Source organism: Hippoglossus stenolepis, chromosome 21, assembly GCF_022539355.2.
Source record: "Hippoglossus stenolepis isolate QCI-W04-F060 chromosome 21, HSTE1.2, whole genome shotgun sequence".
NCBI classification, from domain to species: domain Eukaryota; kingdom Metazoa; phylum Chordata; class Actinopteri; order Pleuronectiformes; family Pleuronectidae; genus Hippoglossus; species Hippoglossus stenolepis.
In genome coordinates, this window is record NC_061503.1 from 11684114 (window position 1) to 11703649 (window position 19536).

General features: G+C 43.1%; 2 protein-coding genes across 8 annotated transcripts in view; one reads left to right on the forward strand and one right to left on the reverse strand.

The window, feature by feature from the left end:
- The window catches only part of dock1 (dedicator of cytokinesis 1), a 170973-nt gene extending 170021 nt beyond the window's left edge, over window positions 1–952 (reverse strand). For all 6 annotated transcript variants that reach the window (XM_035145037.1, XM_035145036.1, XM_035145033.1 and 3 more), the window contains exon 1: window positions 728–952. In XM_035145037.1, coding sequence (XP_035000928.1) covers window positions 728–770 — 43 coding nt within the window. In that variant the 5' untranslated portion in view covers window positions 771–952. The remainder of the gene's footprint in view (window positions 1–727) is intronic.
- A 2229-nt stretch (window positions 953–3181) lies between these two features.
- On the forward strand, window positions 3182–18303 carry c21h10orf90 (chromosome 21 C10orf90 homolog). Of its 2 annotated transcripts, none has more exons than XM_035144974.2 (11): window positions 3182–3304; window positions 3443–4226; window positions 5434–5497; window positions 7660–7754; window positions 9262–10600; window positions 12431–12583; window positions 12910–13028; window positions 13413–13584; window positions 14349–14412; window positions 14792–14882; window positions 16573–18303. In XM_035144974.2, the coding sequence occupies exons 2-11, from the start codon at window positions 3627–3629 to the stop codon at window positions 16609–16611; spliced, it is 2736 nt and encodes a 911-aa protein (XP_035000865.1). In that variant the 5' UTR covers window positions 3182–3304; window positions 3443–3626; the 3' UTR covers window positions 16612–18303. The 2 variants fall into 2 exon arrangements, with proteins under 2 accessions (XP_035000865.1, XP_035000867.1); XM_035144976.2 differs by having other exon boundaries at window positions 14795–14882.
- Window positions 18304–19536: the final 1233 nt, after the last annotated feature.

The following is a 19536-nucleotide window of genomic DNA, read 5'->3' on the forward strand; positions in this document are numbered from 1 at the left end:
AGTAGGGACACTTATTATGATGTATTAACAGTATGTTAGGGTTTAACATAAAACAAATAACAACACTTATCGTGGTAATTATCTGAATCGTTAGATATATAATTCTGGGCTACATTAAGCAGCCCCTCGGTCACATTATTCCAATGAAACCCTTCAGAATAACAAAGTTCTTGCAGCTACAGATGCTCTTATTGTGAAGCGTGTGAGTCTTGATGGATGGTCTCCAGAGGGAGGGTGGGAGCGAAACGGGACGCGGCCCTCTCAGGTGAGGACGCCTGGTTCCAAACCGCTGTGAGGAAGTTATAACAACTAAGTCCCAACAAAAAACAAACAACTTTTCCCAAACAACAGCAGGAAAAAAGTGAAAAACTCTCACAAGTCACAGTTTGCAGCGGAGGCCTCAGAACACAGGAAGCAGCGCTGCGACTAGGCGCGCCTCTATTCCCACACACACACTCACACACACACACTCGCTCCTCTTCCTCACAAAAGACTGACATTCCTTGATTTGTGTTTCACGCAAACGAGCCACGTTGCAGATAAACTCTCCCTCGGCTCCATGAGGAAGATTCTCCGTCATGTTCCCCTCCACATTCAGCCGCTCTCACACTTCTCCTCCAACAACAACAACAGCAGCAGCAGCAGCAGCGGCGGCGGCTTCTTCCCAAACTTGTTCAGCCTCGGAGCTACGAGCTAACGATGGAGCGTGGAAGTTTTTCTCACGTACCGACACCGTACTTCTCCTTCTTCGTGGGCACCCAGCGAGACATCCTCCGCGTCGGGGCTTCCTCCGTGTCGCCCGCGGGCAAAAGGTCCAGATGTGACCCCCTTCGCCGTGAAAAATGTCCTCCCTCTCCCTCTCTCGCTCTTTTTCTCACTTTTCTCTGAGCTTGGAGGAGCAACCCCGGGCAGCCATTTTCCTCCAGTGACAGGACGCTCCGCAAGGGGGAGGAAGGGGACGCAAGTTTTTATTCAGCCTCACACACACACACACACGCGCGCGCGCACACACACACACACACCGAGAGGAAACTACACAACTGATACAAAAGTTTTACAATGGTGATCAACTTAGGTTTCAATTAATACACAGCAGCAATTTACTGCTATAATCCCATTTAAGTCTAATGAAGTGTAAACTGAGGCGTCACATTCATACAAGATAAACTCTTCATTCACTATTTCAAATATATATATGTTTTTTAAATTTTTAAGGCTGCAATTACTTTTAAATCAAAACAATATAATATGCAGAATGTGCATATTTATAAGGCAAACTCAAGACCTAACTTTTTTATCTGGCTTTTGATATATTTATTTATATATATATAAATTCATCATAGACTGTATTTACTTAATTATCTATATCTTATTATTTTCATTATTATTTCATTCTTTTTTGATTAATTAGTATCATTATAATTCACAACTTTTATTATTTTTTCATTGTAACTTTTCCTTACAATTCTCAGTTTTTTCTCACCCTTGTTTGTTCACCTGCCTTCGGTGTTCCCTCATTTCAAATTAAAAAAACATTTGTTTACTTTTGAATTACTTTTGTTCTATAAAGCACTTTGTCTTACATTGTTTGTATGAAAAGTGATCTACATATGAAGTCGTATTGATTGGTTAGTTGATAGCTTGATCGATTGATTGAAAACATTATTTGATTGGGTTTTATTCTGTCATCTAATCTATAAAATAGTTGCAATACTTACACAAAAACCCAGATTCAATGGAGATTAGGATTAATGTATAGATAACTGTATAGATAATAATTAGATATACTAGTCACACTAATTGCACTAATTGGTAAACACAGTGTAAGAATGTCTGCATATAATGCATAAGATGGACTTTGACTATGGTGCATGAATTTCCCAGACATGTGTCTATTTCCCCTTTATATATATCACCACGTGGTAAAACACACACGACCATGAGAGATGGTTCTTGAGACGGTCTCGCAGGCCAGAATTAGAGCTCATGTGCTCTGTGTCCACTTCCTTCCTGTTCAATGAAGTTAGCCAGTTACCCTGAGCTGCAGTGACATACCAAGAATCATTTCTCAGAACTGCAGGTGGTTAATAAAAGACTGTCTTTTTCAATCGGCTCATCTTTATTTGTCTGCATCGCACCAATGCTTCATACCCTGTTGCTGCATCCCACATTTTAGAGAAGTCTCTCAAACTTTTAACCCCATGCCCTCTCATGCTCTCACTCCCCCACTTGTCGTGTTGAAACACTGCCAGCAGAGGGCGATGCTGCTTTCAAACTCATAATAAAGAAGCTATTTGTTTTGAACCTCACTTTTAGATGAGTTTTCTAAATGTGTTTTGATGTTATCTTCCCAGCACAGCAGACAAAAAGATGCAAATTGATTTACATCACTGCGTAATGCGTCTGCGTGTGTCTCCTCATCTTGATAAGGTGTGTTAAAGGAGATCACAGCGATTGCTATTTATAATATCTGTCATATGTGTTTTTAAATGACATTTACTAAATGTTATTCCACCGAGTGGGACTGAAGTTGCATTGAGAGGATTCTGGGGACTGTTGATCCACTGAGAAACACTGAAATTCATTAAACATCAAAGCAGCTGCCATTTCTTTTTTGTTGATGTGTTACCGCCTCTAAATAAAATCCGAAGCATGAGCCTCCCTCCAGCTTTGAGCGCATTTCCTCTCTCTTGCCTTCACTCATGCATTGTGGGACATCATGTGGGTCACAGTTACTTATCTAAGAGGACACTGGCCCATTTTTAAGGCAAGTCACATGGCTGGAATAGAGAACCTCATCATCAGCCACAAGCCACGAGATCACAAGGAGGAGCAGAAACGGGGGGTTTCAACAAAGGCGATATCTGAAGTAGTAAGTGAGTCATGGAATAACATGGATAATCTGCTCATTAGTGATGCTCTATCATTTCTAAGGATGCCTGAGTGTCAGAGACTTTCATCCCCTCTTTGCATGATGTGCGTGACTTGCATAAACCCAAAATTAGACATTTTTAAGAATTAAAATGATGAATATTAACGAAGCTCTTTGTTTAAATGTTACGTCAGGCGTTGCATCAACAAGTGTTTGTCCACCCCTCTGTCTCCTTCTATCTCCCTCCCTGTATTGGAAGTTCAGCCCTTGCACTCAGTAACTCTTTTGTTCGCCGTAGCATCCCTCACATCGCTATATGCCTGACTGGAGACAGTACTCACCAGCACCTAGTTTCTATCAAGACAGAGAGTGTTTACTTCCTTTCACACTAAGGACTCAAGCAAGTGGAAAAGGATAGTTTGGCAGTAACTGGTAAGTGATATCAGCAACACTGTGGAGTGATAACAGCAAGAAATTCTAGTTTCCTATATGGCTGATAATACTTTTCACGCTTATCTCTATATTGTATTATTATAAATATTTATAAACTCTACTCTGATACCTTAACAGATCTGAAACAAAGATGAGCTCCAGCACTCATGTTGCTACTAATTCCTCACAGTGCATTTCTGGAAAGCGTCATACTAAGGAGTCCAGTTGAGCCAGGCGATTCTCATTAATACCTCCACTGTTAAGGGCTTTTATTGAGCGCTGAAACTTGAGAGCGGTGAGTGGTTATCTGAGCTCCAGAGGGATGTCTCTCCGGAGGCCAGCTGCCAACCTACGAAGAGCGCCGGGCTGGAGGAAGTCAGGAGATGAGTCCTGCTGGGAGAGCTTGATATCAGAAGGGGAGTATTTGGCCCATGTTTCTCGCCCCCCATGCACACGTCGGCGGCCCCAGAGTGCCATCGAAGGACGCCAGCTGGACGGCTGGCTGGAGCACCTCCAGATGATGCAGAGCGACCCCCTCAGAGCCCCAGTTCACGATCATGTTCCAGTTTTCAATGCTCGGACAACATCCATGGCAACGCTCGACAGAGAGCAGGCGGGACGTACCTGGAGGCCTCGGGGGACTCCATCTTACAGCAGGGCTTCATCTTCATGCGGAAGTCCCAGTCTGTGTGAGAGTTCACTGGGGAGCCAGGAGTCCCTCCGAACTGGTGTTTTCCCTTCTCCCGAGCGCAGGGGAAGCTGTGAGAGAGTTCATATCATGCAGGCCCCGAGGAAGGAGCAGGCTCAGCTCAGTTATGTTGCTCCAGTCAAAATTGGGTGGCTGCCAATCCAAAGAAGAGTGATGATGGTGGCTGATGCTTGCCAAAACCAAAATCAGCTTTTGGACCCCGCTGCTGGCCAGGTAAAACACAATGTCTGACAAATCCTGAGCATGTATTCAGAACGTTTTCCAACAGAGCATTTTCTGATTCCACAGTTTTTGGAATTATTTAGTTTTTTTCATTTGGATAAACAACCCAGTTCATTTCGGCAGTGTCAGGTTTCTATCTCGTATGGAAGAAATACTTTTGACCAGTGATACATTTTCTCTTATAGAAACCTTGTTAAACTACTTTTGTGTATGCTCCTTAGAGTTGGCCCTTCATAAAAGAGGCCTTTGCAAAAACCGTGGACTGATTTAACTTGGATTAGGCTCAGACATCCTCTCAGGCTGTGCAATTGTGATCCTTACACGTTTATTGAGACAGTGTAAGCTCTGCAAGTCTGTAATAAAAGCACTATGTGATTGAGGGGATGGTGCATATAGTGTCAGGTAAAGCAGACTAACACACACAGTGCCACTGAGAGCCATTTGTAGACGAGTCTCAGTTACCGAGGGAGCCCTGGCATCCTTAAAAACAGCTTACTCTGCAGGAACACCACACATTCTCCAAAAAAAGGTTTATGACTCATTTGGAGCCGTGGCGGCAGAGATTGAGCTTTGTGCTCTGAGAGGATGCGAGGCAACTTACGGAGAAAACTCAATGGGCGTATTACCCAGTGAACTGACAATATGACTTCCAAATCGATAAGTTCCTGCGCTGTACTGGAGATTTCAGCTGAACGGATGCACAAAGCACACCCCTTCCCTTGTGACTCTGAAAATGTGTTGAGATTTGCTTTGGATTTTCACCACGGTATAGCTTCAGCTAATGGATAGATTTTTTTATGGTTACTTGTTCTAAGAAATTAAGAGAAGAGGGTTTTGCGAAAAATTATGAAAATACACTTTCTTAGAGCTCTTTGAGACGATCGTTGTCTGCAGGCTAAATATGGAGCTGCTGGTTAGCTTAGCTTAACGGAAGGAATGGAAACAAGGATAAACCCTAATGTTACGCTTTTGTTTTTATAAATCAGATGAATTATGAATGAATTGGTGAACTTTGAAGGTGATGGATATGTTCTGTTATGGGAACAGAGACAGGTCTTTACCTAACATGAGAGTGATATCGATTGTCTCATCTAACTCTTGGGAAGAGGGTGACGCAGTCTGTTCCATTAAACCTTTTTAGATCAAGTAATACCAATGCAAAGGTACATCCTATAATAGGCCTTTCCTTTTTCTACAGGTAAAACTGAAACAAGCCATCACTCCAACTTTTCAGAAGAATCGAGCTTCACCCAAGGTGCAGGGTAAGTACTGACCCGCGATTAGTATATGTCACTTTACAGCTGCTTGTTTAGCCCCTGAGTTTTAAACTGAAGATACCCTCATACTTCCAACAAATGCACAAACATGCAAGTGTGATCATTATGTAAGAGATCTACCTTAAAGCCATACAAAACTAAATTAAAAGTAACTAAACCTTCCCAGAAAAACACAAAGGTTACATTTCGGTTGATGTTGAGTGCCTGATCAGCGCTAGAACAAATATGGCCGCGGGGTAACTGCAGGGGCCGGGTTTCACCCGAGGGGGAACAGGAGCCTTTACTTGCCTCTAATCCGCTCCTTCCAGCGGCGTCGACACCCGTCCTCTTTCAGATGCTCCACACCGACTGTCTGGATAATCACCTTATAATCACTAAACAAAGTACAACTGATCCCGACTGTTGTGCCATGGTATTCTGGCAGGATTGCAGGTTGAGGAAATGGGCTCTATTAGGCCTGAAATGCTGACAGAGAGCGAATGCGAAGGGAGGAAAAGCGTGAGGGAAAAGATGCAGACTGATTGGAGAAGGTGCCCCGTTAATGTTTGAACACAGCAGCCCCACACTCCCCGAGTTTGATCTGAGGCTTGATCTTTCAGCCTTGTCCTTGTTTATACATAGATTATCCTGGCAAGGCTGTGGCAGCTCGCAGAAATCAAAGCAATCCATCCATGGTGGCAAGAAACTTTGATCGAAAATGTAAGTGCTTTCAAGAAGTCTTAGTTTGAAGCCACATGTACAGACTCCCTAGAGTCAATAGTTTAGGTAAGATTGTTTTCTTCCGATCCTTATGAGCAATAACTGTAAACGTCTGTTCACCCATCGCATATCGATGAATAACTGATATAAAAGCAACTTTGGCTTTGCATTTGACGCACAATCTCCATTATAAATCTCTCTCTCTCCAGTCAATCAGATGGGGGATAAATATTAATACTTTCAGATACTTCACAGTGAATAATGATGCTCTGCAGGTGCATGTAAACACCACGGCTGAAATCCCTGCAATTAGCAAAAGAGAAAAATATCAACGAGAAATAAAAAAAACTCTTCTGCACAGGACTGCTTCAAAAATCTTGTTTTGATGCTAGTTGCTTTCGCTCAGCCGTCAGCGCACAATTCCCCATCTGAAACCAAATGAAACTTTCAGAAATTCCAACAACCACAATTGACTCAGTTACACTCCAGCGAACAAATTAAACCCCCCCCCCCATTCTCAATCTTTTTCTCTCTCCTTCTGGTTATAGCTGACAATTCTTGTGAAAGTAGTTTTAATCAGACTTGTGCTTTCATCACAGGCACTTTGTGGCCTCTCCGCCTCCATAAAAGTTATGTTTAACAAACTTAAAATAGGCAAATGATAATTAAACCGAGTCCTCTGCTCCAAGGGCCTTCGTGTTCTGACACGCAGGCCAATTTTCACTCTGCTCACACTTACTATTTAGATAAAACTCATGAGGATGAGGAATTGAGTGGTTGGGTGGGGACATGAAAAGGTGTTTGCCATAGAGCCTTGCTTCTTTACTTTCCTCTGGGATATTAAGTTCAGCTGTTGTTTCAAACGATTATGTTTTGCTAAGCCAGTGGCGGTAAGCCGAGAAGCCCACAAGCTGAGATGAGACATAAAGTGATGACAGACAATGTGTCAGGAGTCACATCCATTTTTTTTTTTTTCAGCTGTAATCACATTTACAGAGTGGTGCAATTTTTGCCTCATCTCTTGTTTTGTCCCTTGAAAAGAAAAAAGAAAAAGGCACCATGGATTATCTGCACTGCATCCCAAAAAAGAGAGCCCGTCGCCATGGTAACAAGAGCAGGTGGAAATGCAGCCAGACAGGCAGCCGGGGTGGCTACAGAGCATCAGTCAGGGCTGAGAGGCAGACCAGTCAAGTCGCTCCTCCGTCTCCTGAGGAAACAGAGAAGTGGCTCTGAGGTGGTGGTGGTGGTGCTGGTGGTGGTGCTGGGTTCACTTTACTCTGCCAGCGTCAATTATTGACAGTGTCAACATTGTCATACAGTCAGAGGGAGGCCTGTTTGGCGTGTGTGTGTGTGTGTTATTGTGTGTGTTTGTGCGTGTGTGTGTGTGACAGAGAGCACGTCTTGTTTGAAATGTGACAGTGGGTCATTTGTTTTGCCCTGATACACAGATGGAGAGGTAGAGGGAACTCACGCTGGTACGAGTCCTTTAGGTGTGAAGACGTCGCAGCAGACAGCTGATCAAGGCTCTCGTGTTAATAAACAGGTAACTTATTACACTTATGAAACTATATAGATAAAGTTAAATGTTATTATTGTTACAGTGCTGGTACTTTTTTAACATTGAGCTTAGGATAAACAAAGATATGAGACAATAAAATAGCTCAGTATCATTATGCATATCAGTTGGTCTGTGTTAGTTAGGGAGTGCGTAGTATGCATGCCTGTATTGTGATGTGAAATATGTCTTCTAATCCTAATATTGTGCCTCTATTGTGCTTCCTGATTTAATTTATATATATATACAGAATATATATATAGTTTACATTCATAAAATCTGAAGGGGAGAACATTATGAGGATGAGCTGACCCAAAGAGGAAACACTTTTCAGATTGCTGGGTTTAAGTTAAGGAAATACCATGGATCTTAAAAGAGTGGCTATTAAATTAAAGACACAAATAGCAGGTCAAACAGGTTCCTTAAATGTTGCCCCTTTGGAATGAAAACAAAAAAGAAACTGTCTGACGGCAGAGACATCTTTGTTTTCTGGATCATCACAGATCACAGAGCTTCTGTGCTCTGTGAAATGTGTTCCCTGCCTCATGTGCCTACAGGAATACAAAATGAGCAAGAAGTTGTGCAGATCACAAACAAAATATATTGGCTTATACAAGATTTAACTCTAATCTGCTGCCTTGATTTTTCACTGTCTAATTGCTGTAAGATTTGGTGCAATGGACAAAATCGTAAAGTATTTTAGTTATTCGAAGGTTTGATTTGTGAAAATATTTGCTTGGTGGTTTACAGTGGGGAATCTGTAGAATAAATAAATAGTTTTTTCTATCTCTTCTGGGTAAATTGCTTGTTGTTATCAGCTACCAGACCTAAAGGTGTTTTTGGTCAGAGCTGTGATGAGACATAAACACCTTCTCACATGCAAGTAATAAATGCTCAGATCTCATACTCATGCTTCCAAATGATTGATTGCTGGCATGGTTTATGCAACTTTGATAAATTGAGGTATCTAGTGGGGTCACACTCGAAACCCCTGCTGGCAATTACAACAGGGGAGAATCTGTGTTTATCCACAAAACACCATCAGGATCCTTCACCCCCCCAGGACCTAGAATCTTAGCCTTTTTTTTTTTGCATCTCACTTTCTACCGAGGCATAGAGTCTCATTGTTATTCTGGGAGGGATAAGTCACGCTGTGTGCAAGCTTCGCCTGCTGCTACTTCTTTTGCTACTGGGGCAGTCACTGTGTCAAGCATGGGAAGAGTCATCTGACTAAAGAATAAACAGCAAAGCCCTGAAGAAAGACAGCTGACCCGCTGCTGAAATGTAGCATTAGAGGGATGTCATTATGTCAATATCTCATGAGGTTGTGCTTTTTCTGTATTTGCAGCTTGTAAACAGCAGCTCAAATTGGCAAGTGAATGTTTTTATCGTGTTGATTAATCTCAAAGACGTTTAGCACAAGACATAATGGTGGTTTTTGTGCACAATTAAGGACCTTTATCAGATTCAATCTTTTTTTATCCACATGCTATAGGTGCCAGAAAAACAGGGCCGTCCTCCTAACGAAGGGAGCCGACCATTGGGCTGGCAGGCTCTGAGGCGAGGCTGGAATACTGTCAGGGCGTCAGCTTTCCCTGGATACAGTCGCACCATCGAGCTCCCCTCAGGGACCAGCTCAGATCCCAACGGGAAGTCCCCCCCGATGAAAACAACCAGCATACAGCCCCTCAAGTATTCTCCTCTGCATCGAACGACTTCCACTGAACCCTGCAGACCGCAAACTCTCACGCAAGGGACAAACAACGCAGAGACATACAAGCCCCATACTTCTTCGCATAGGACAAACAGTGTTCAGCCAATAAGGGCAACAGCCCCGCTGCTCAGATCCAACAGCAGCTCGCAGCCCGCACACATCCAGACGAGCTCTGCTGTGACCACACTCATCCCTCAGAACAAAGCTGGCTTCTCCTCCATCACCATATCCTCCAGGAAAGTGAGCAGATCTTCCAGTCTGCCCAGCTCCAGTCGCTCTTCCCTGTCTGGTTCTCCGCCCCCAACCCACCAGCCCATGGATCCCAACTCCAGGCATTTCACAGTGCAGAGGCAGGCCACCATAGTCAAAGTGACGGAGCAGAGGGTGATGTCCAGCCCTGCCCCAAGCACAAGAAGTGTAGGTACGCCACCAGCGAGCCAGGGTTTGGACACAGTGGTCCAGAGAAGAAAGGCTACCATCATCAAAGTGACAGAGCACAGGGAGAGCTACCATCCAGCCAAGGTGGGGTCTGCAGCGAGGCTCCCAGGGTACAGACACAGCTACACAGAGGGAGTGTACCAGGACAGCAACACATGGGATCAGGGAAACCATTCACAGCACACGGCAGGGCCTTCGTATCGCCATGTGGAGTCCACAAAGAAGCCAAACCCCTCTTTAGCACCAAATCCAGCCACTTCAGATCCAGAGAAAAATGGTGGAACTCTACACCGGTCAACACTGAGCCTTTTTGTGAGCAGCCCTCCTGCCATAGCATCGCCCGCTCCCTCAGAGATTTCCCCGAAAGCTGTTGGACAGAGATCGGGCAGGCCGCGCAGACCACTGAGCTGCTATGGCAATGTGTTCGGACACACCGAGCCAAGCAGGGAGAATGTGACCCAGCCGCCTGCCAGGAAATTGAGCTTTGGGCTTCCACAAGAGACCGGTACCAACCCTGTGAACCACAACAGTTGTTTCATCAGCCCCGGAATGGCAGCCAGAGAAGCGGGTCAGCTAGTGGCGCACACCCTCACGCCAAAGAGAAGCGAGGACGAAAGAGTGGCGGCACCGGAGGCTGCATCGAAGACAGCGTCCCCCTGTCTGACTCTCATCCAGGCCCCTGGTAGGTTCCTCTCGCACTCTTCTTGTCAGCACACACAGGCTCCCTTTGTCTCTAATCTCCATTTTCAAAGGACTGTATTGTCTAAATATTCACTTCCTTTGTGCCATTTGTGTGTTCTGGCTTGAAGTTATTAGACACGCTGCAGCACTCTGTGGCTGAGCCCTCAGGTTTGATATTGTTTTTCACCTTTCATGCCTTATTGATAGGCGTTGTTAGATTTGCATTGAGATTATTCATTGCGTGATTCCTTTATCTGCGGACGCGAGTGCAAGTGACACTCACGCCGGAGATCCTTGCTGATGTCAAATAACATCCTCGAGACACAGAGGCCCCATCAGCACCTACAGATGCTTTCTCACTCTTTATATTTTCCCACGCATCTCTTTGCATGCATTATCTTCTCCAGTACCGCTTCTCACTGGCAGCGCAGGGGAGGCAGAGAAATCACAAACGGCTAAACACAGTGGAAATAAAGTATTAGGACGTGTTGGAATAAATTTTGACCTGCGATGCAGCTTTCGCATGTGGTTTTCTTTGTTTGGGGGGAAATAACATTGTGGGGATTCAACTTTGGTCACAGAGTTGAAATCCAGTCTTTTTACTCCAGGGAATTTATTTTCCAGTGATGGCTTGACTTGGTAAGAAAGGGAATAAACATATTTCCCAAAATATCAAACCCTATTCTTCTGAAGTTAATGTAAGTCTCTACTGAAGGACTGCATAGATGTTTGTGTCTGTGTGTGTATGTGTGTGTGTGCATATACGTGTACATGTATGTATGTTAGTGTGTATATATATGTGTATATGTATGTATGTGTGTATTTTTGTAGCCTATATATGTATGTATGAGTATATGTATGTTCCTTATGTATAAATGTGTAATTATACGGTATATGTATGAATGTGTGTGTGGGTGTGTGTGTGTGTGTGTGTGTGTGTGTGTGTGTGTGCGTGTGTGTGTTTGTGTGTGTGTGTGTGTGTGTGTGTGTGTGTGTGTGTGTGTGTGTGTGTGTGTGTGTGTGTGTGCGAGTAAGTAGATTTGTATTAGTAGTAGCAGTAGAAAAGTAAATATAGGTAAAACAGTCATCTGCTGAATATTCAGGGGAAGTAACAATATGAGGAGAGAGAGAGAGTTTTCTGCTGAGCGAGTGTTTCTTCATTCACGACGTCTTTCCTCCGTGTGACATTATTAATTATTCCTTAATCACATTCATTAAGAGTATCATCAATTAATTACCAAGGCCTGAGGCAACATCATTTAAATTCAATGTTTGATAGAGTCAGCCTCCAAAATGAGGCAGGACCTTATGTAACAGTGTTTAAATCAGTTGGCGGCTGACACAGGCCAATTGGGTGGCTTCTTGTGGTGGGTCAATAGAAGCAGAGGCGGATCTAGGATTTTTCTACATAAGGGGTCATAAGGGGACTTCAATTTGAACAGAGGCAGAAATTACATGTCCAAAATCTGTGCATAATTCCTGATTCAGTAAAGTGCACATTTAAGCCACTCCTTGTTTACAGTTTGCTCTTTAGCTTCGAGCAAAGCAACGCATCATTGAGGTTTTGAAAACTGTTCCTTGTTCAAGCACATTGTGAACTCTGAAAAAAACTTTCTTGACAAACTTTCATATTAGTTATTAGTATATATAGGAAGTGGCTCATTTATTGAAAATGACTACTGCCAGGAAAGGGGTATTTCAGGGGCCAATCAGATATCAGTAGGGCCCAGTGCCCCCCTGATCCGGCCCCTGGATCAGCCCCTGGTTATAGCGTCCAGGGTCACTGTTTTTACTCCCTCTTCAGTTACATCAAATATCTCTTGTGTTTCAGATCTCAACTCACATCAGTCTCCAGAGGAAGTGCTCGCACTCAACGCAGCGGCCGTCATAGCAAACATCAAACTCCAAAGACAACTCAGCAAGAAGAAAACACCAAATGGAATTCCTGCGAAGGACTCCGCGCCATCACTCCAGGGAAATACAGGTATTATTACTTCTCTCTTCCCATCATACATAATCAGAATCTTCTCATGTTGCAAAACATTGATCTTTTTTGGAATCAACTCAAAATGTTGCAAGTGCAACGCTTTGCTTTCAGGGCTTTAATCTTTGATTAAATCAATAGTGATACAGTGAAATTCCTCGGCTCTTGCATACTGCGCCTGCTTGGTCCATTCCAAGATGTAATATGTCATGGCAGGCCCAGAGGGCTGTTGAGCAACTGTGCGTTGCAGAGTCTGGCACGTGGAGCCAAACCAGGTGTAAACAAGACTAAGACAAATCAGATTTTCTCTTCCTTTGTATTAACAGAGACAAGTATGAAGACACATCCCGATCGAAGCCCTGTCCAGCGTCACAATACGCCTCAATCTGCTTTTGTTCCGCTGAGCGTTGACCATGAGACGTCACGTAGAGCTGTTTCTCTACAGGTGAGTTTTGAGACAATAAAACAACGAAACAAAAGGATCGAGGCTTTAATCTCCAAACGAGAATGTTAAGGGAATACATATATATACAAACTAGAATGGTGCTCAGTAGAGTGCATACCTCCGCCAAGGCCCAACAGTCTCCTTATGAAACCACATTTAAATTCATTGGATCCAGATGAATTATTCTCTGGGAAATCAACTGAAATGTGGAAGAAAAACACCCAATTTCACTTTGTTAAAGAAAGTGAAAGAAGTTTCCTGGATCCGCACTGAAACTTTTTGGATTTTAGTTGTTATACTATTGTTGTAGCAAAAACATTTGTGCCTTGAAATTCCTCTGCCATGGGGATGCTGTATCGATAAGTATGTCTCTGGTTTTGTCAGGAAGCGCTGCAGAGGTCCAGACCCGACTTCATCCGCCGATCCCAAGGCCGACTGCATGAGCTGGAGCGAAGGTCGCAGGAGAGGAAGAAGAGGGCGGGTTCGGTCAACAGTCGATCAGGTGTCGCTAACAGGCAGAGAAGAGCCCACAGTGTCCAGTCCACCTCTGTGAAAGGTATAGTGAACCAGCAGCCACCCTCACCCACTGTACCGCCCATAGTGCCTGTGCAGCTGCAGGGACTATTTACCACACACACAGATGCAGAAAAATACATCAATCTCGTCTTCTAGGTGGGGCTATGACGAAAAATACAATAAATACTTGAAGTTAGATAAGAGACAAATGGCTTTAGTGCATATTCAATATACTCCAGTGCTTCTCTATTGATTAACGATATTTCAGAATGATTGTCAGCGCCGGGTCTCGGTGGAAATAACTACAGTGACCTTCAAAATGTCATTTAAGTCTCGATGCAGTGTTTCAGTCTGAAGAGATTCCCACTCAGAGTCCTGAGCTTAATTTAGACCATGAAGAGTTTGAAGACGTGTGACAGAGATTTCGTAGCGCTCTCTGCCCTCTAGTGGCTGAAATGGGACAAACGCACAAGTAGGTCAAAGTCAGCTGGGAAAGTGACAGATTCAGACAAGGTCAGACCCACACGATAATAGATGATGACACCCTTTACTTGTATTAATATTCAGGGGAACTGATACAAAATGATACTTTATAAAAATGGTGTTATTCTTTCTAGAGATTCCAATCTGATCCTTTGTTTTCTTTAAGAGTGGAAACTGTCAGTGTCTTCAAACACCAGAAAACAATACAGCCGTCACTTTGAGCCTTCAACTCATTCAGCATGTGTGTGTGTGTGTGTGTGTGTGTGTGTGTGTGTGTGTGTGTGTGTGTGTGTGTGTGTGTGTGTGTGTGTGTGTGTCCAGATAACCCCGTCAAACCCAGAGATAGAGTCATTACCGGGAAAGAGACGCATCTCGGATCCAAGCGGTGAGTCCCATCTCAATCTCTGACCTCGTCGTGCTGTCAGACGCTTCCTTTCTTCAGCAAGTTTCAGCATGTGAGGGCAGAGCCTGTATCCCTGACAAAATACGCTGCTCTTTTTGTCTCCTACCAAGACTTTTGCTATGTGATTATATTTGTTTCCCTTCTTCCTTTCACTCGTTTACTTTCCTTCCCGGAAGAGCCACCTATTGATTAAGAATATAGTGTTGTGGAATAGTGTTATGGAAAGTCAATGACTGTATCCCACCATTAAAAAAAGCACTCACATGCATCTATAAAAGGTCTTTTTAAAGGACTTGTTGTTCTTTTTTTAAGTGTCATTGTTCTCACACAGCCTCTCACACCCAAACTGTTTCTGTTACAGCAGGTTTGCAGAGGTGAAGAGAAAAAAGGATGAAGAGAAGAACAGGGAGGTGTGTTTGACCAACAGACAGCGGGTGGAACTTTTCAAAAAGGTAATAGTGAAAAAAGGTCCTGTAGTTTTTTTTCTGTTATCCTGCTAAGGTCAGAAAGTGCAAGACCACTACACCACAATCTTGCTCTACTGAAATGACTGAAACAACATGAGCAGGTTCATTCTTCTTCTATCACAACAACTCACAGCAGGAGAAGTAACTGACTCTTATGCGCCAGTGGTCATCACTTCATATTTAATCATCGTTCCTGCCTTTCAGGCTTTTTTTCTCCTGACGTTATTTAGACACATGAGCAGAAATGATGCCCTGAATCAGCAAATACATGAAAAATAAGTGACCAAGTGAAAACAGCTCGCCACAGTTTAAAAAAGTCGGCTCTGTACTTCCCCCGAGATGCTGAATGGAAAATTAATTGTGTATATGACCCACAGGCAATTGGGCGAGTAATCACACACCTTTCTCCTACAAGCCCAATTAAACCCTGAAAAGGGTGAAACATTTTGCAATAATGACCGCCACTAAAGGGCTGCAGTAATAATGCAGCTTTTCCTCTCTTCACAGCAGCGCAGCCGCTGAAAATAATGGCTTGAAATTGCCCACCAGCTCTGGTCTGGTTAATTGAAAAGGCTGTTAACGAGCTGGAAGCACGGGCCTGAACTTAGATGACTCTTGCATGTGGTGGAGGGGATGATGGTGCATTTGTTTCTTCTGTTGAAGTCGATTTAAATAATAATATCCAACGGAACCTTGTGTTTGATCTCTGGCTTACAGGCATTGATTAGTGTCTTTACCTGCTGTCATAATCCTTTGATTCAACAAATTTGGGTATATGCAGTTTTGTATCAGTATATATTTTTAATTGTTTCTCCACCGTATATTCAAGATCTTAATCAAAGTCACACAATCCTCACAGTAAATAAATTAAAAAAATTAAAAAATAAATAGATAGATTATTTTCTAAATAGATATACAAATAAAAAATAAACTGTAAAGGTCTGTTGTTTTTATGGTTTATATACAATTTTTACATTGTTCTTTAAGATTGAAAGGATTTTGAGTTCATCCTTGCTGTTACTTTTTTACTCCACCAGAGGTCGCTGTTTACAAACTTTTGCTGTTTTCTTGCACCTCTCCCCAGCAGAGTGATGAGAAGCTCAAAAGATAAAATAACACTTCTGTTTTCATCAAGTGAAGTGGGTGTGTGTGCGTTTTTTGGAATTTTTTTATTCTATGCTAAATAGTTATCAGTTTTATTCGCCAAAGTAATTGCACTCGGTCGCATCCCCCCACACACACACACCCTACACGCTCTCGCTCATTATGTCGAGAAACTGTGAACAGTCGGCCTCATTGTGCAGAGAGTATGAGGCATGTGTCCCCCGGGGAACAAAAGGCCCTTCAGTGGCGAGGGCTACGGTGCGGTGCCACCATTCAGCCGAGCCGCAGACAGACACGGCTGCTCCACCCACGCTGCTGCTGTGGCAGATAACACAGGGCGGAGATGGGCCCCTGCCAGAGGGCCCGGCAGGCCCTGAAAGAGGAGCTGGAAACCTGAAGAGTGTGGGTGACGAGGACTGTGATTCACATCAGAGGCTTGAAGATCACGCGTGTGTGTGTGTGTGTGTGTGTGTTTGTCTGAATTTCAAGGGCTTTCTGTGTAACCTACACCCATCATTCTGCCCCTGCTTGTTTTAGTAATCGGACTATTCCTGTTTTTTTCTTTTTTCAGAAACTGTTGGATCAGATCCTCCAAAGGAACAACAGCTGAACGACGGATGGGGACGATGGCTCCGCTGCAGCGTTGTGTGACAGACTGAAGACTTGAACTTTGCCTTTTAACTGAGCTGAATATGAGTTTGAATATCAATGTCGGCCTCGATATCACTCGAGCCTCATCTCGGCTTTAGCCCCTGTTTGTTTCTCTCCTTCGTTGATACAGAGTTGATACAGAGATCAACATCTGTTTTTTCTTTCTGGAAAATAAGAGAAATCTTTCGAAAAACTAGAAGGTCATCTAACAACAATTGCTGCTGTTTTGCTGGGTGTTTTTTTTTCACAACTCCCAAAGACTCTTCTGTCCCAAAATATTATGCTCTCACATGCACCATAACAAAATCCTTTTTTCTTGTTGCAACAGTACTTTACGCTCCACAACAAAAGATGTTTGGCAGAAGTTGCATATCTCCTTGCTCATTTGAATAGATAAATACCTAATGATACATTTTCAAATGGTTGTTTTTTATGCAGGAGGTTTAAAGGGGTCTTGTGATTTTCTAAAATACCTTCAAAACAGTGTTAAGTGTTGTTAAACTGACTTTCGGGTGCAGATTTCCATCCTCGCCATCCTTAGGAATGGAATAACATGTGAACATGGTCCAGATGAGTGTATGAAAGCATGTGTCCCCACTCTGCTCTGCCTGGAATCAAACGTCACACTAACACTGATGAACAAACTGACTGATCCCACTTTGATGTCAGATCCACAGCAAAGTAATTCACCAGCGTTATCTTGTTTTTCCCTTGATTGCAAATCGCCATTCTCTGCAGAATACTTAGTGTAATGGGACGCAGAGGAACCTCTCGCCGCACGATAAAGCACTGATGTCCTCACGCATGCACGCAGCCACTTTCACATGATCTCATGTGATGCGAGGAAGTGATATGAGACAAAATAATTCATTGTGCGCCGCTGTCCCATCCAGGACAGTCTTCAACCGTCCTCATTATGCAACCAATAGGCAGACAGATGCCTGAAGTGGGCCCTGCTGTCAATAGTGCCAGCTATTAGCAGTAAGATGGAGGAATGTGACCCCTTCTCACTGGGAAATGCCCCGTTAATGGACAGTGGTGATTTGAAAGGAGCTTTTGTCCCGTGATGGACCGCGGACCTGCCACCGCAGATTTAGATTTGTGTGTTTTGATCCAAAGCGTATGTGCTGCTCGACAACATGATGGAGCTGGCCATAAATCAAGAATGAGACCTATGAATATTTATTTTTTCGGGGGAGCGACAGACAACACAGCAGATGCTCTTCTTCATCACTCATTGCTGTTATTTGACTCATTAGCCTTTAAGTTGCAGCTCTATCACAGTCCAGCTGTTTCATCCGTCTAAATTTGCGCTGATGTCTCGGAGAAGACAGACGACTGCTAACTACTATTTTTGTAAACCTTACTTCACATCAGTGCCTGTCAATGTTAGGGTGTATTTGGACAGTTGGTGTCTATTAATAACAGCAGACGTGTAAAAAAAAAGACAATTTATGAACTGTGGATGCTGCTTAAAATGTTATTTACTGTTTATTGTTTTCTCTATTTAAAGATATAATAGCTAAGTAGTCTACCCACTGGTGACCAAAAGTTGGTTTTACTGTGAAATGCGATACCTACATTACTGAATTATTTATACTTCAACTATGTATTTTCTATTTTAATCAAATTATATGTATTTTATATGTGAGTCGTGTTTGAATCTTGTTTGTTCAACTTACAGTAGCACCATGCATTGAAACACACATATATCTTTTGACAAAAAAAACAAAACAGAAGTGAGATGGAAAAACTATCATAAAGTCGAGATTAATTATTGATCCATCTGTCCTATAGGGCACCAACAGAAAGTTTAATTTTACTGCCTGTTACTCCATGTGACCTATCAATCTTCTCCAAACATCACCTGGTTCTTAAAAAGTGCAAAAGATCAGCCATTGAGTTCAGTGAAATCAGCCTGAAGGGAAATACTCTTCAGTGTTCCAATCATATTTCAGCCTGAAAACACAGTCAGGAGAAACTGAGCTTCCTGAGCATCACTTGCTTTTTCCAATAAGGCGACAGTGTGCTTGACTACGAGTTGCATATTGTCCCTCAAATGCTACAGGAAATACTCAGGAACCCGGCCTGTGTGTGCACATCTGCCTGTTCTCTGCCTGAGTCCTCCTCTGGAGTGGATGGCCATGTGGCGAGTGCACCACACTGAAGAGCATGTGAGCAGAGCTGCAGGGTTTGAATCCACCATGTGTCCATATGCAGCTCCATAAAATGTGCATCACAGTGATGGCAGCCTGAGCCTCGAGCTGTGTGTGAGTCTCAGGAACACGTTTCATGATGATACTTAAAAAATGTGAATGTGTGTTTTATGCAGATAACAGCTCAGATAGACAGGGTCCAGTGTTTGTGTGTGTAAGTGCTGTGTAGGCTGTATTATTCAAATGTACACTCTGTGGGCTGTTAAGTGTTCTCTTATCAAGCTGTTGATAGAAGTTGGGTCAAGTTGGACAAGGGATAAAAGATCTAAGCGGTTTGCCTTCAAAATAAAATGCTCTACCTCTCTAAGCCCATTTAAAACACATGCTTTAAAATGAACTTCTGCACTGTGCAAAAGCCCATTTGTAATCAAGCTAAATCAATCTCGACTCAAGGGCCATTTACAAGTTCTGTGCAATCAATGTGAAAGTGCTCTTTGCCAGATCAACAGCCCAAAACATATTGTGTTCAAAGGTTCAATTTGAAAGGATATAAAACAGCAGCAAATCCTCACATCTCAGAAGCTGTAAACAGAAAACATTTAGCCATTTTGCTTAAATTACCTAAAGAATGTCAGATCACTTCTAATTGCATATCACTGGGAAAAAAAGGGTCACTAAGTCAAAATCATTTTGCAGAAATAGTGGAGAATGGGGATTTCCTGTTTATC

What these genes read in the sequence shown, in the direction of transcription:
- c21h10orf90 (XM_035144974.2), top strand. Translation starts at nt 3,627, where the DNA reads ATGTCTCTCCGGAGGCCAGCTGCCAACCTACGAAGAGCGCCGGGCTGG. An exon ending in GCTCTCGTGTTAATAAACAG is followed by an intron (nt 7,755 to 9,261) that starts GTAACTTATTAC and finishes CACATGCTATAG; the next exon opens with GTGCCAGAAAAACAGGGCCG. An exon ending in GGGTGGAACTTTTCAAAAAG is followed by an intron (nt 14,883 to 16,572) that starts GTAATAGTGAAA and finishes TTCTTTTTTCAG; the next exon opens with AAACTGTTGGATCAGATCCT.